General features: G+C 45.2%; 1 protein-coding gene across 1 annotated transcript; it reads right to left on the bottom strand.

Moving 5' to 3' along the window:
* Window positions 1–327: 327 nt before the first annotated feature.
* Window positions 328–14,827, bottom strand: WDR45B (WD repeat domain 45B). The gene is made up of 10 exons (XM_071763949.1): window positions 14,566–14,827; window positions 9,119–9,193; window positions 7,023–7,124; window positions 6,380–6,467; window positions 5,712–5,806; window positions 4,408–4,598; window positions 3,713–3,798; window positions 2,919–3,020; window positions 2,176–2,297; window positions 328–1,891 (listed from the first exon to the last, which is right to left on the bottom strand). The coding sequence occupies exons 1-10, from the start codon at window positions 14,630–14,632 to the stop codon at window positions 1,785–1,787; spliced, it is 1,035 nt and encodes a 344-aa protein (XP_071620050.1). The 5' UTR covers window positions 14,633–14,827; the 3' UTR covers window positions 328–1,784.
* Window positions 14,828–15,155: the final 328 nt, after the last annotated feature.

Genomic DNA, 15,155 nt, shown 5'->3' with positions numbered 1-15,155 from the left:
TGCTGCTTCCCCAGTGCATGGGCTGCTCCAGCAGTGTCCAGGTGGTCATTCTGCTCATACAGCTGTAAGGAGCTTCAGAACAGGAGCTGGGGTGAATGGTGTGGAGAACAAGTGTTGAACTGGTTTGCACTGAAGTCTGATTGTTCTGGTATAATGACCGAGGTACCTGTCCCAGGCAGGGATTCCTGTGCTGCTGGTCCTGGGTTTATTTGGCAGGGTCAGCACAGTTCAATTTCTCTCCTTCAAGCACCACCACAGTTTCCTCAGTTACATTTTTATTCCCTGAAACCTGGGGCAATAGGAGCTCTGTCTGTGATCATCAGTGAATACAGCAAAATTAGTCACTTTTATTTAAAAGAAATAACATATTACAAATAACTGTGCAAAACAATTTGTGATTAAATACACATAAAAGCAACATGCAAACTTGACATCAGAATCTGCGTAGAAGTTAGTCCTTAGTATGTTATGTGAGACTTAGAAGAAACTTGTCAAATTTAGAGTTTGCAGCTAAATGATCTCAGAGTGAACTTGACATATCAGATTTGAAGCATCTGTGAAACTAAGTCCATCAGAGCAAGAATTCCCTCCCCCAGGTATTTAGTGCCATGAATGGAGAGCTTGTGTCTATTCAGTTTCTAGTTTATCATCTTGTGCCTTGGTTTAGCAGGAAATATTAATTGCCATACAACAATTTTGGGAAAGTTTACAAGCCAGTTGGTTTAGTCTACTCTAACTGCCCCTACACCAACAGTATTTAGTATGCAACATCTCAAAAATATTAAAAAATAAAAATCAAAAATAAAAAAGAGAAAGTTTGAAGTTTAAAGCCATTGCAGACGGATACTTCATGCCACCTTGTTCACTTATTGTGCAAGTGGCCTGGCCTGTCCAGTCCTCCAGCTGAAGCACAGCATGTTTGGAAGCAGTCAGCACAGCTGTCACACCAGTACCCAGAGTGGTTTTTAAACCTGGAATGCTGTTGAGTTACAGAAGGAATCAGCTCTACAAATACAGGAGCACCCTGTCCCCTGGCTGCTTGCTCCACACAGAGCTGAGTTGGCTCAGCCAGTGTCCACCTGTGCCTTCGGTGACTCTGTACAGTTTGGCACCTTTGACAGCTGCTGCTAAGCACCCAGCCAGCACTGGGCTGTGCCCAGGAGCTGCAGCCCACGGCCACAGGACACCCCCAGCCCTGAGGACAGGCATGGGTCAAGCAGTCATCAATGGCTACCCGCTTGTCACCTCTTCTCCTCTGTCACTCTGAGATGTGCTCAGGGGAGGGGGGAGGTGTATTCCTGCTCCTAGTCAAGCTGGTGGAGTGTTACTGGCATCATCCATAGTATCCCCCCCCAACCTTCCAGTTGCTCGGTGGAAGTAAAATAATGCCTCAAATCTTCTATTTCTCATCCCTTTTTCTAAGGCTCGTTGTACATCTGCACGGCCCCCTGCAGGTCGTTCTGTGTGGCAGGCACTCATGTTTAATCTAAAGTCATTTCACAGTTTAGATTAAGAGAAACCCAATAGGCACAAGCTTGTTGAAAGCCACATCTTGAAAACTTGAGTTGATGACAGTAACCCAAAGAGATTTTAATGAATACTTGCAGAAATGAGAATAAACATATGTAGTCCACTACTTCAGAGCTTGTTCTGATCATGTTGGGCCAGGCTTCTCAGTGAGGTCTGCTAAACTTCTTGATCAGTATTGGACATTCATACACTGTCCTTCCAAAGATGTGGAATGGCTGAGGCAGTACTGTGACCCACAGACTCCCTCAGCTCAGTCAAAGCTTGTCATCTGTCATTTCTAGAAACTGAGCATAGACATCCCTTGAGCACTCCCCTTTTTGGTTGAATAAGAACTTGTAGTAGCTGCCATCTGCACATATTGCTGAAACAAAACCAAAGTGATGTCAGTTCCAGAGCTGAGGTTCTGTTCCTTCAGCTGTAGCTTAACCTGACCTCTCTAGCCATCCTCAGCCCAGCCCTGCACCCAGGCTCACTCCCTCCCACCCTGGGCCCTGGCAGCTTTTACCCCTCACAGAGCTGAGCAGGGGCTGTTCCTGTTCTCAGCTGACAGGGACATGCAGCCCTCTGTCTCCTCAGAATTCCCTCCAGCTCAAAGCCCCTGCAGTTCAAAACCTGGCTCTCCCCAGAGAAGCCTCCAGCACTCACCTATGACAGCATTGGGCTCTGTTCCAAAGGCACAAATGCATGGAGAGCCTGAGGGAACCTGAAATTTGGAAAAACTCCATTTGGAACTGAAGTATTTGGGGAGAAAGTAGGCAGAGGCCAAACTGAAAGAGAGAAAAACAAACAAACAAAAAATACAACAACTTAGTAAGGTGTTGACTGATTTAGAACTGCTGTCATGTTTCATCAAGTTGCAGGGTTCACACCAACTGCTACTCTTGACTGGCTTTTTAATTTCTTCTGCTCAGTATCAGTTAATACATATGAGTCCCCTTCTAGAGAAGAGAGACCCTAGAATCTACCTTGTTGGCTTTGTTTTTTGCAGTGACTGAAAAAAAACTGCCAAAGGGACTGATTTTGGTAGAGACTGATTTATGTGAATGTGGATTCGTGCTGAGGGAGCCACTAAAAATACTGCCCTGACTTGCTGCTGGAACTCTACAGCTCCACAAAGGACAGCAAGAACTTGGCAAGAAGTTGGCAAGAACAGCAAGAAGTTGCAGTTAATCCTAAATCTGCAACTTCACTCAAGCACAACAGATTAACTTCACCACCTCCAGGGATTTGCTGCTGCTTGTCAAGACCAGTGTTACTGCTGGTGTGTGTGTGTATATTTACATTAGTTATATATATATATACATATAAACTGATACATACCTCGCCAGCTATTAAAAGGGCAGCCCCCTCTTGCCCCCTTAAAGGCTTCAGAATGGTTCCAATCCTACCTTGACTGTTTATTTCTTTTAGGGTCTTCTGCAGCAAAAATATGTACTGTGCCATGGTCACTGGATACACAGATGAGGGAAGCATCTTGATTGAAGTTAATGCTGCAGAGAACACGAGGCAGTTGTGGTATCTGCTGGAACACACCCACAGGTTCTGGTGTGCCTGGGGCAGCTGCCAGCCTGGGTTTAACAGCTCCTGTCCTAAAGGAGGTGGGACTCCTCCTTCCTGACAGGTAGAATGGCCCTGACATAGACACAGTCTTCTGCTGGAAGAAAATGCACAACTTCTGCTGGGAGGAGTAGGCAGGTATCAGGTAAAATGTGCAACACTCCTACCCCAGAGTGGTGCTGAGTACAAGAACAGAAGTTTCCCCACTCCAGGGAGAGTGCTGCCAGTGATGGATTAGTCAGAACTTCTGCTGTGGGCTCTGGCATGCAGAGCAGCCCTGTGCTGTAATAAACACTACACTGACCCCCAGGTACTCCTCCTGCTGTCTCTGGAAGTGCCAGCCTTCCACACTGTATTCCCTGTGGGAAGCTGTGCTATCCCTAGGTACCATTTATCAGCTGCACAGAGGTGAGCCTGGCAATGGATGCAGTTTTGCCCCAACCGCTGGAGCTTGTGCCAGCCAGAGACTGCTCCTTCCTCACCAGCACTGAGCAGAGGCTGCAGCACAGCTCTGCCTTGTGCCCCTGACAGTAACACTGCTTTCTGAAGATGACTCAGGTGCTGCTCACCAATCTGCCTCAGCACAGCGGTGCCCACAAAACAAAGCAGAAACAGTCAGACCTACCAGTATATATTGGCTGCCTGTGATCCTCTTCGTAGCTCTTGGATTAAATGCCCTGATGAAGTATCAAATATTCTTATGAGGGTCCCCTTGAAAAGGAATCAAGTTTCATATTAGGAAAGACAGAAGACTCTCCACATCTGAGCATGCATCCTAAAATTCTGTCTGGCCAGCGTGCCCCTACATACACCGCTGGGCTTTTCCTCTCTGTAGATTTGAAAGAACCTCTCTTTATTGATAATTTTTGGGATGAGTATTGGCTTTCCCCCCACTATAATGCTCTGGTAACAGCCTTGTTACTTTGCTACTCAGCTAATTAATTTTTATCCCATCCTAAAGCTCTGTAGTCTGTAAATGTTAGAGCAGACTTGTGTGCAGCCCTTTGTGCCCAGGTTCTGCAAATAAACTTTGCTTCCCATAGGAAGTTTTTTGATTGCTGCCATGATGCATGTGTCTTTCCCACTTAAGTATAAGCAGGCTGTGACTCATCTTGCCTTACAATTAGTTTACTTGAACTAATCTAGAACAATTAGTTACCCTCTGTGGTCATTATCTGTACAGACCCATAGATGAGTCAGGTTACAGACAGAATACTGCACTGCACACTGTACTCATGTAGATAGAACTCTACATATTATAGAAGGAGTTACTACACTAGAATGCATTGTCAGTCAGAGGTAGGAGGAAATTATTCTTACTTTTTCTGATGCTGTTGCAATTCTTGTTCCCTGCAGGTTTAAAGCTATACAGCTCAAGACTCCTTCATGTGCTGGTATGTCAACAGGAGGCTTCTCTGTATTAGCAAGGTCCACTATCTGCACATGCCCAGTATGTGTTCCAGGAAATGCTAGAAGAGAATTATTACTATTTGGACAAAGGACACAGAGACCTAAGAGACAAAAAAAAAATTCAAAAAGCAGCTTAGTAAGGGTAGTTCTGTTCTCACAACTGTTGTCAGACATGAGTTTCTACGAGAATTAATTTCAGAATAAACAAACAGGTAGTAAATCAGAATTTCATTTTAATGGCTATTGTGGCATCTGAAAATATGATCCATCTGTAACTGCAGAGCACAGAGGAGCAGGAGAGTAGCATAATTTAACTTGCTCTCATCACTTTACTTCAAAGTAATCTCATTGTTACTGCAAAACTATTTAAAAAAAAATGAAAAGTCTCCTTAGCAGGTCAAAAAGGTTAAGAGTTTAAAATAAGTGATATTTTAGTTTCTCCTCTGTCAGTGCAACTGGTGGTTGTTACTTCATGTTTTGACTTGGTTCTTACAGTACTTGCACTTTTACACTCTTCAAAACTTTGCAGACTATTTCAAGTAAATAGTTTCTCCTCCAGGTGTTCTGCTGATACCAAGTGAATTCTTGCCAGCTCAGCCCACAGAGCCATGTCTGGGTGTCACAACAAACAATGTGCTTTGGCTGCATCTTCCACCATACACCCTGTAAGTGAACGTGCCCAGCCTGTGTTTAAGCACTGCCAGTAAATCCATGGTTGCTTCTAGGGCATAAAAAACCTCCAAGGGTGAGGACTCCAAGCCTAATAAGGAACCTCCTGGTGGTGAAAAGATCTGACATCCAAGCAGACCCTCCCCAAGACACCAGGCATGGCCAGCCCCCCTTGTTCTTCTGCTGGTGCATCAAGAAGCTTTTGGCTCTATACTTTCTCTAAGTGTCCTTAAAGTAGCTGCAAGCCACCAGCCACAGGCAGCCCCTCAGTCTCCTTCCTGCAGGAGCCAACAGCTCCCTTGCCTCCCCGTGCAGTGGGGCCTGAGCAGCTGCAGTCCAGGAAAAAGCTTTTCTGTGACAAGTATTAATTAATTTCAATAACCATTTTCTAAACACAAAAGCATCTCCAACAGGCATGACTGTAGTACAGCAAATAAACTGTTTAGTGATGAAGTAAATGAAACTGATTCAGGCATCTGAAGATAAATAAGATGTGAAGAACAGAAGAAGCTTGCTTCCATCCCCAGCCCACACAAACAACTGACCTTTAGGGTTGTAGCAGGTTTCAAAGACGTGCAGCTGGTGGGGATTGTGTGTGAATGTGAAAACTTTAATCATTGAGTCCAAAACTACCACAATTCTGAAACAGACAAGAAGTTCCTGTGACTTGAGGTAGGTAAAACAGGGACACAGATCTGCAGAGGCTTTCAACTAATTTAATAGCTATGTTATTTTTCCCTCCCACAACAGACTTAACAGCTTTGCAAAAAACCCCATGCGATTATGAGCCTGCCAAGCACTTTTATCCAAAGCTGTGACAGCAGAACCCCTCTGTGCCTGCACACACACACACAGACTCCACCTGCCAACAGATGCTCTTCTCTAAAGCTCTGCTTGAGTTGCCTTCACTCTCCTACATACCTAGAAACAGTCAGTTCTCAACATGAGTAACACTGCCCTTTAGTAGAGGGACAGAAATTCTTACAGGCTTTCCACCAGGGCTTCAGGTACTCATATGCTGGAGCTGTGATCTGTTAAGATCTCTACTGCTTGCCCCAGAAATCCTGTTCTATCTTTGATGACTGGTGGGTTTTTATCTAGGTGTAAAAACACAATCTTTTTCTTTCTACAAACAGCTGGACGTGAGTAAGAACGGTGTACGAAGCCACCCTGCCCTGTTGGAACACTTTTTTTTTTTTTTTTTTTTACCTACCTATCTCTTCGCAGCTTCACTGCTTTGACTTCTGTAGAAAACTCTATCTCAATGACAGTCTTCTTCTTCAGGTCATCCCAGATCATGACTAGAACAGTGCAGAGATTGCATTAGATCATCAAGGCAGATCTCAACATCCACACTGTCTCCATTGTAACAAAATAATCAAGAGGAACATCCCATAGCCAAGCAGTTACAGACTGGCATCCTGCTAACCAGAAGGTATTTAGCTGCTGCATATCAACCCCCTCTTTCATGCTATGACTCATACCCCAAAAACTGACAATAAAAATACATTATTCTAAAAAGAGAGTAGTGTATTTTCCTAAACAGCTTGCCAGCCAGGGACCTTCTCCCCCTCAGGCTGCTGAGCCAGAGTCTCTGCAAATATTACCTATGAGAAGTACAGACTTTGTCACCAGGTCTCAGACTGGGGATTGCAGGTAACTACTTGTTAACACTCCAGCAGTGGTGACACAACTTATTTTACCACACACATTTACTTAAACCTGAAGTAACATCTCCTCCATCCAGCCCTCATGATAGCAGATCCAGCTCAAGCCACATGGTTTGGGAATTCTTTCAGCAGTTTCACACAGGCAGCAAAACAAAGCAAACACAAGATCCATTCCTCAGCACTCACCTTTGTTAGGTGGATACTTTGGCTTTTTTCCTCCACCTACAAGTGCTAAATAGTTGCAACGGAACAACATTTCCACATGGCCAATGCCACCTTCTAGAAATTCTGGAAGACAAATGCATTTTATTTAAGTGTCAGAACCTGTTAAAATGTCATCTAATTTTTACCTCTTACAAGAAAAGCTCATGGTACTTAGCACTTCTCACAGGCACCTGAGAAGAACAATATCTTCCTACCCTGTCTGACCTTAAAAAGCAGAGAACACTCTAGGAGTGACAGAAAACCGACAGATGAGAAATCCTGGCTAAGAGGTGGGGGGGGGGGGGTTGGCTTGTTTGTTTTGATTTTGTGCTTGTTTAAGATGAGGGGATGGGAAAAGACAGCAAAACTGTCTGAGAAACTGAGAGGTAACACTAGGGATGTAGACATACACATGATGGCTTGGACAAGGGAGATGCAGTTAAACATTCAGAAGCACTGCAGTACAGCTGGATGAGGAATCTGTGTTGGGACTTGACTACCCAGTGCTGAAGGTAGATGCCTGGAAAGATACTCACACAGGAGCAAAAAAGCCTTGGATTTCATACAAGTCCTTGTGATTTCTTCTACGACACTTCTGATTGCCAAATTGCCTTCCTGAACAGTTGTATTTGGACACTAACCCCTTCTGTACCAGATCCTCCTCTTAACTCCATTAAAGCATTTAAAGTATGGCAGCACATTTTGTTATGAAGAGGTACTATTACCATGACAAAAAAAATCTTAAAATATTTATGAATGACAACCCAAGACAATTTGAGAACGTGCAGTGTGTTCTGAGTGTATGTGAGAACTGACACTTTAATCATTATCTCAAGAGTTCTGACAGGTGGTGCTTGGATCAGGAACTTTATGGAACTCTCAGGTACAGGAGAGACAAGCCAGGGTGCAACAGTTCAGAATTGGTTTCATACTGGGTTACAGAAATCAGATGAGAAAGTTCCATCTGAGACTATCTCAATAAGGAGGCTTAAGCAGACAGGAAAGATGAACAAGATTTCTCTGTGCACCTATGCAGGCACAACAGCCTGAGCTCTCAGAATCCATGGGGTAAAGGGAATTTGACTTGTAAGAAACAGTTCATGACAGGAGAGCACGAGGTATGTCCAGAGCTACTGGCAGGGAGAGTTTTGACAAGGAATTCAACAGGACTTCAACCTGAATTCTGATCCTTTTAGGACACTGTCACAGGTGATAACCCCAAGACCTGTTGCTTGTGGAAAAATTCAGTATTAAAGAACAGGAAACTGCCAGCCTTGGCCAACAGTAACTCTTAGGGCACTAGAAAGTGAAAGCAAGCCTGGTTTCATAGGAATTGGTATTTTAAAATACATCTTTCCTCTTTCTGTCATCACAGGCTGGAAGTACTGGGGAACCAGTTTAGCATGAAAGCTTTCTTCCTATATCTAGAGTTGGCATGACATGGCTGGTTTCATTTTTGCTTATTTTGACTCAGTTATGTTCACTTTCTAATAACAAGCCCCACTACATGTTAATATATCTCATTGTGAAATTACTGTTCAAGGCTCTTAAGAACCTCCCAAAATTTTAAAGAGAATAAAGAAATTAGAATATTAAGTCTGAGTGCACAGTGGTCTTGCAAGCAGTACTCTTAAGGAAGCACCAGCAATGTTATGTTTGGATCTCCAGTAAAAAGGCAGTTTTACTGCTGCTCAAGATCATCCAGATTACTGCACAAGAACAGAGCAGCTTCTCCCCATTAAACTGCTGCAGTGAGCAACTCTCCTCCCACTTGTGAATAATGAGGTGACTTATCTCCTACTCCAGATTACAAACCTCACCAACAGCAAACACCATTCAGCCTCTGCAAAAAGGCGAGAGAAATTCATCATCAGCCAGCATGATGCAAATTAACAGTGCTGAAACATCTGAACAGGCAGTGGCACAAGTGAAAGTCCCTTTGAGGCCAGCATGGAGTTGCTTCTTTGAAGCTTTACTCAAAACCTTCCAGTGATGGAATGCTGACAGCTGCACAAGAAAAGCTGAGGAGCCTGAGCTTCCAACACAGAACTTGCATGGTATGATAAGTAAGCATTTACCTTGTTTCTCTTTCTCTTTGAGTGGATCTGCATTATAAACTCGGAATCCATTTTCCATTCCACATGCAAAGCATCCTGTAGTAAAAAGCACATATATAGTAACTGCAGGATATACTCAACAACTAAGCGAGAGCCAGAGGGTTAAGTGAACTTTACTCCATAACTGGTTTTAAACTCAAGCTGAAGACCACCTGCAGGCTTTGTTAGTGGTTCAAGTGAAAACCATTCAGAGAAGTTGTCCTCTCTGCCAGCCCTGCTGCAAGTGGAAAGCTGTCAGTGTTCCTTATAGACAGGAGAAAACAGTGGAAGGAAAAGAAAGTAATTCCCACCCCATCTGTATCCTATGCCATGCACTGGGGAGGAAAGGAAACCTGCATTTTAACTTCCATGGTCCAACAGTCATTATGAAGCAAAACCCTTCCTTTCCTATCAGATCCAGATTTACACTGTGGTTATGACTCTATGAGGTATGATCCCTTGTTCACATTTCCTCAGAAATGAGCTTCTCAGACATAAAGAATGTTCTAGTGAGAGCCTTCCAAGTCAGATACCAACAATTACATGCCAATATCTTAAGTCCAGATCAGGGAATTTTTAGAAGACAGATTAAAATACTCCAGAAAATTTACATACAGAATTATCCCCATGCCTTTTCAGTGGAACTCATCAAACTACCAGTATGCTGTTCCTACTTTATTTCTTGCTAATGGTGGAAACTGCTAATGCAGTTTCTAAGGTAAAGAAATGCCAGTGTGAAGTCAAAAGCAGCTGCTGTCACTAGAGACTGACAGGAGATTAGTTGCTACACCATTTATCTGCACTATCTTAAAAATCCAGATAAGATCTTCAAGGCATTGGAACACAGATATTCAGATTAGTCCAGTTTAATTCTTATACCCTGCCATGACTGCAACGATTTGAATCCCCCAAATAAAAAGAGGTCTAAAGGAAAACCTCTGCCCAAGCTCAATACCCAAAAATCACAGTTTGGGTGGAGGAAAGAGTGAATGGAATCTTCAGTCCTAAAACATAGGTTTCCAAAGCCATTTGCTTATAGCCAGTGACCCATGATCTCCTCCACACAGGACTGGACAGGTTTGCTGTGGAGCAACAGCTCAGGAACAGCAAGAGATTGTTTCAGGTATTCCTGGCCACCAACAGCCAAGTGATGGCTCTCACAACACAGGCAAATAACTGTGGTCTGGATGCTACTGTTTTAATATAAGCTCACTTAAAAAATTCCACGTGCTGACTGAAGAGCACGTGAGCACCATTCAATACATAACTTCTGCTGCTCCTATCTTGATGCAAGATGTCAGATGAAACAATACAACTGGTGGTATCTTTTTTTTTTTTTGCTATCTCAACAGATGTTATAAAGGAAATCCACTACACAGAACAAACCAATGTTCTTGTGTAACAATGTTCTTGTATAGCAAAAATATCTAACAACTTGATCTTGTCAACAGTGTTCATTTTAAAAATCCACATTTCAGGAAAAATAATGGAGCCCATTTGAGATTTCTTGTCAGTGCTTCATGAGTTTCATTCCATGTAGGACCCCTCCAGAAAAAAACAGCCAAAAGCTGAACTGAAAAACCCCAACTAACCAAAACCAAACATCAACAGAAAAGGCGTCCCACGCCCCCTCTGCTTTACAGCCCAGGATCTCAGTAGATGTGGGGGTGTTTGGCAGCAGCCTCAGGGTTCCAGTTCACTGAACTCACACATACAAAGGAAAAATTAATACAAGATCCCTCTCTGCACTCTTCAGTGTAGAGAGGAAACAAATTGACCCTCTTATTTTACACAGTCACAGACCTAATATACCAGACTGTTCCAACACCTAAATAGTGAAGAACATAAAACCACCCAAAAAGCCTACTCCCCAACCCAAGAGAGTCAACAGCCACAACTTCACCCTATCCAAGATTTTGTAATAAACTGATCATGAAAGGCCTTGTTTCCATACAGAAATACACCTGGAGAGTGGTTAGCAGGAATCTAACAGTGAAAGAAAGCTGAAACAGTGAAAGAACATGCTGGGGGAGATGCTTTTAGATGAACTCTTCACTTCACTGCCTCCCTCAGTGCAGCATCTGCAGCTGAACAGGCAGGAGGCTTTGTGCACTGGGAGAACTGGAAAGCAAACTACAACAGAAACATCTCTCTTGACATCAAACAGCTCTGTACAGGATAAGAACTAATCTCCTTCTGGTCGCTGCAGTTTGTGTCCCTGTAATTTATTTTCCAGTGACAGTTTTCTAACACAGTATTTTATTTTCAGAGGCATGCTGGAGCCCTGGGACAGAGGAAGAGCACGGTCAAGTTTTACTTGTGTTAGTATCAGCAGCTCACAGCACACCCAAACAGAGCACTCCTGATGCTGTCAAATGCAGACCTTACATTTCCTGTAGCAGCCCACAGCTCTTCTGCAGGGCTGACCTCGTGACTAAGACGTGGGCTGCCTTTAATGTCTTTGGAATATCTCCATTTTTAACTGCAGACAATACCCCAGGACCCAGGGAAGGTAACAGTGATGTTCCCCACGCCATCCATCACTCCTGACAGCTCTGCCATGGCAACCTCTGAGCCAAACGAGAGGAAAAAAAAAAACACATGCAGGAAGAATACTGCACCTCATGAAATTCCAGGTGACAGGAACAGCTTTGGGGGCTGGTGTTTCCCACCTGACTGATCCCAGCATTTACCACAGGGATCACCAGCTCAACAATTCAGCTGCAGCTTGGAGGGGCTGCCAGCAAAGGGACAGTGACAGTGGGCTTCCTGCCACAGGACCTTCACCTCATTTTAAGAAGGGACAGACAAGCTGCCAAAGAGCCACTGACAGGAGACAACTCAGATTCTTAATTAAAAACTAATTAAAATGCTAGGGAAAACTGCATCTCCACAGAATTATTACCCTAACTCACAGGTGTGCTTGTTCCTCCAGTACAAATACTATTTAATAGCACTCCCAGGGAGGTCAGAGTAGATTTTGTTTTTTCTAAAGCCAAAGACAAAGGAAGGGTTAAGATGATGAATATCACAGAAGATGCCACAGGCTGAAGGGGGGTTGCTGGCAGAGAGAAATCTGCAGGCTTTGGGGCCAAAGATCCAGAAATTGCAACAGTGAAGTCTGGGGAAGCAGCTACAGCAGGCACAGTTCCCAGCACATTAATTCTCCTCACTACAGCAAATTTTGTTTAAGAGCTCAGGATCCTGCCAGCACTTATGGGGTCCTGTAGCTAAGCATTTCAGTCCACTAAAGAACAAATGAAAAGCCAAGTGTTTTAACTCAAAAATAACTCCATACCTCCGTTTCCAAACTAGCTTTACACTGCAACAGTGACAAAAGAGAAACTTGTCAGCAATTTACACATATAATTTCTGGTAGGGTAATTTATTATGATGTTTTCATTTCTGTAAAGCACTTCTGTGTCCTTCTGAAAGCATTAGGAAAGTGCCCAAAATCAGGAATTTCCCATTTTGAAATTAGGAATCTAATGTCAAGAATATTCAGTTTTAAAACAACTGAGAACACCTTGCAATACAGGCCTTCCACTTTCCTTGTGTTATATTGCTTATTTTTTAATTTAAAAACAAACAAGTAACAAAAGCACCCAATATAAAAATAGAGTATCACCCAAAACAGAGTAAGGGAAGCACACTTGAGAAGAAGTGCAGAGGCTGACTGGCTTTGGCACCTGTCAGTTATGGAAGTTAAAACTTGCAGATCATTAAAACTCATGGGATCATTGCTCCCACCTTCCCAGCATTATGGGACTGGCTAGTCTTAAATTACTAAGAAATTAGGTTATTGTGACAATAGATGCAGACAACCACACTACCAAGCTGCAGCACTCAAGTGACTCGTATTTCTATTTTTGGTAGAAGCAACAAGGAAGAAGTGAGTGCTTCCTCTTATCTGCCCTTCTTTTGAGCAGACAAATAATTACCTTTTCTTTAAAGCTTACCAGTTTAGGGCCTTTTAAAAATGTCAGCATGCTATCTGCAGTTGAGAAGTTCACATCATCCCTAAGCATCCCTAAGGAATGAAACATCCAGGAACTTGCAAATGAAAGCCAAACATTATTTTTGTTCCAGTTTTTTTGTTATTCCGTTAGCTGGCCAGGTTGGGACTAGAATACTGTTAGGAATAAGCTTCTCAGCTCACAGATTCCAAAGACAAATTCCTTAACATGCTCTGGAGTGACGTTATTCAAAAAAGTATCCATGTTGCATTTACTACTGTGGAATTTAAGGAAAACTTTGTCACCCAAACCAAACCAAAAGCCAAACCTGAACAAGGTTTACATGCAAAATTTTAAAGGCACTTAGCAGTAACAGAGAAACTTGGCTTCTTATGCATTTCTCTTTATAACCCAGCCTCATCCCAGGCCAAGCACCAAATATTACAGCTTCATTACAGATCTGAAATGAAGCCCATCCTTGCAATGACAGCAGTTACAAGGCTGTCTTGGGCAAAAGTGTTATTTGTTAAGACAAAAGGATGTTCCCAAATACTGACCTGCTACTCCTTATTCCACATAAAGGACACCTATTCATAAAGAGTGCCATTTCAATACTGCAAAAATGAGATGTGATGTATGCACCCCCTTTCTAGAAAAGGCCTTCCCCTTTCTAACACAGGAAAAAAATAAGCCTACTCCTGAAGCTTTTCAGTGGTCCTTGGATCTGTACCTGTGTGTCAATGTGATGAGGGGTTATAATCACTGCTTTAAAAAGACAAAGGAAAAGGGAAAAAAATAGTAGTTGACTAATTTTGAATGCAGAATACACCGAGAAAGTGACATTTGGGGAGTTGCTTTATCCGTGATGGAGTTCTAAGAGTACATCACTTTAAAGACAGGACAGGTAGACTTACACAGCTGCTCAAGGCAGGGCAGCCAGTTTCAAGCATGAAGCCAAATCACCACCTGGGAGGCAGATGTGTGACATGCACCCGACACACGAGGGTTCCTTCTCCCCTCAGCCCACCCAGCCCTCCCCGAGGTGGTTTGGCACACACGGAGCAGGGTTAATCCCGGCACCTCTGCCCACACAGCCCCAGGCCCCGAGCACCCTCAGCAGGGCCCCCCCCGGGTGAGACCCCACGCCCTGCCCGCCCATCGCCCCCCATGTCCCCCCCAAGCAGCCCGGACCGGGTCCCGCTCACTCCCCTCCCCGGGAAGCCCCAACACGGGGCTGGCACCGCGATCCCCTCCCCGGCTCCGGGCGATTGGCTCCGGCGGGCCCCCTGCCCCCCCTCTGCCGGCACAGACCGGGAGAGAGGAACCCGGGCCCCGCTCCGGGCCGTCCCAAGGAGCCGGAAGGGACCGGACTGCTCCCCTCACAGCCCCGCAGCCCCTCACGGCCCCTCACAGCCCCGCAGCCCCGCACGGCCCCGCACGGCCCCGCAGCCCCGCACGGCCCCGCCACCTCACCGTGGTCTTGGTTGAAGCCGGCGTAGAGCAGCCCGTTGCCGTGCGGGTTAGCCGGCAGCAAGTTCATGGCTCCTGCCCGTTCGCCTCCGCCCGACGCCGTTTAAACCATGGCGACGTCCGCCCGCCTCGGCCCCACCGAACCCAACCGAACCCAACCAAACCGGGCCGGGCTGAACCGGGCCGAGCCGCGGCGGACAGGCCGCTGGCTGCTTCCGACCCCGCCAGGCAGCGCTGCCGAGCGCAGAGCCCGTCAGGGCGGAGAGCCCTGAGCAATCGAGCGGCGCCGCGCCCCGCCTCTGCGGGCCTGCGGAGAAGGGCGGCGGGGAGTCGGGGGCTGAGGGAAGAAAGGGGGCCCTGGGCAGCTGGAGAAGGGGCTGCTCCGGCTCGGTGCGTCTCTGAGGAAGAACATCCCGCTTCCGAGGGCTTCCTGAGGAGTACGGGGCTGGAGCTTTACCCTCTGGAACTCTGCGAGGCCCCATCGGGGATCCCGCTCCTCAGGGGGATCACCCCGGGCTTTCCCCAGGGCAGGCAGGGATGGCTGCAGGGACAGGGAACACAGGCCTGGCAGAGCAGGAGCGTCCACCGGGTGC

Source organism: Heliangelus exortis, chromosome 20 (assembly GCF_036169615.1).
Source record: "Heliangelus exortis chromosome 20, bHelExo1.hap1, whole genome shotgun sequence".
Taxonomy (NCBI): Eukaryota; Metazoa; Chordata; class Aves; order Apodiformes; family Trochilidae; genus Heliangelus; species Heliangelus exortis.
Note: the sequence above shows the minus strand (reverse complement) of the source record. Positions and strands in the feature narration are given on the sequence as shown.

What these genes read in the sequence shown, in the direction of transcription:
- WDR45B (XM_071763949.1), bottom strand. Translation starts at nt 14,632, where the DNA reads ATGAACTTGCTGCCGGCTAACCCGCACGGCAACGGGCTGCTCTACGCC. An exon ending in AAAGTATCCACCTAACAAAG is followed by an intron (nt 6,468 to 7,022) that starts GTGAGTGCTGAG and finishes GCACTGTTCTAG; the next exon opens with TCATGATCTGGGATGACCTG. An exon ending in GTGAAGCTGCGAAGAGATAG is followed by an intron (nt 5,807 to 6,379) that starts GTAGGTAAAAAA and finishes TGTCTGTTTCAG; the next exon opens with AATTGTGGTAGTTTTGGACT.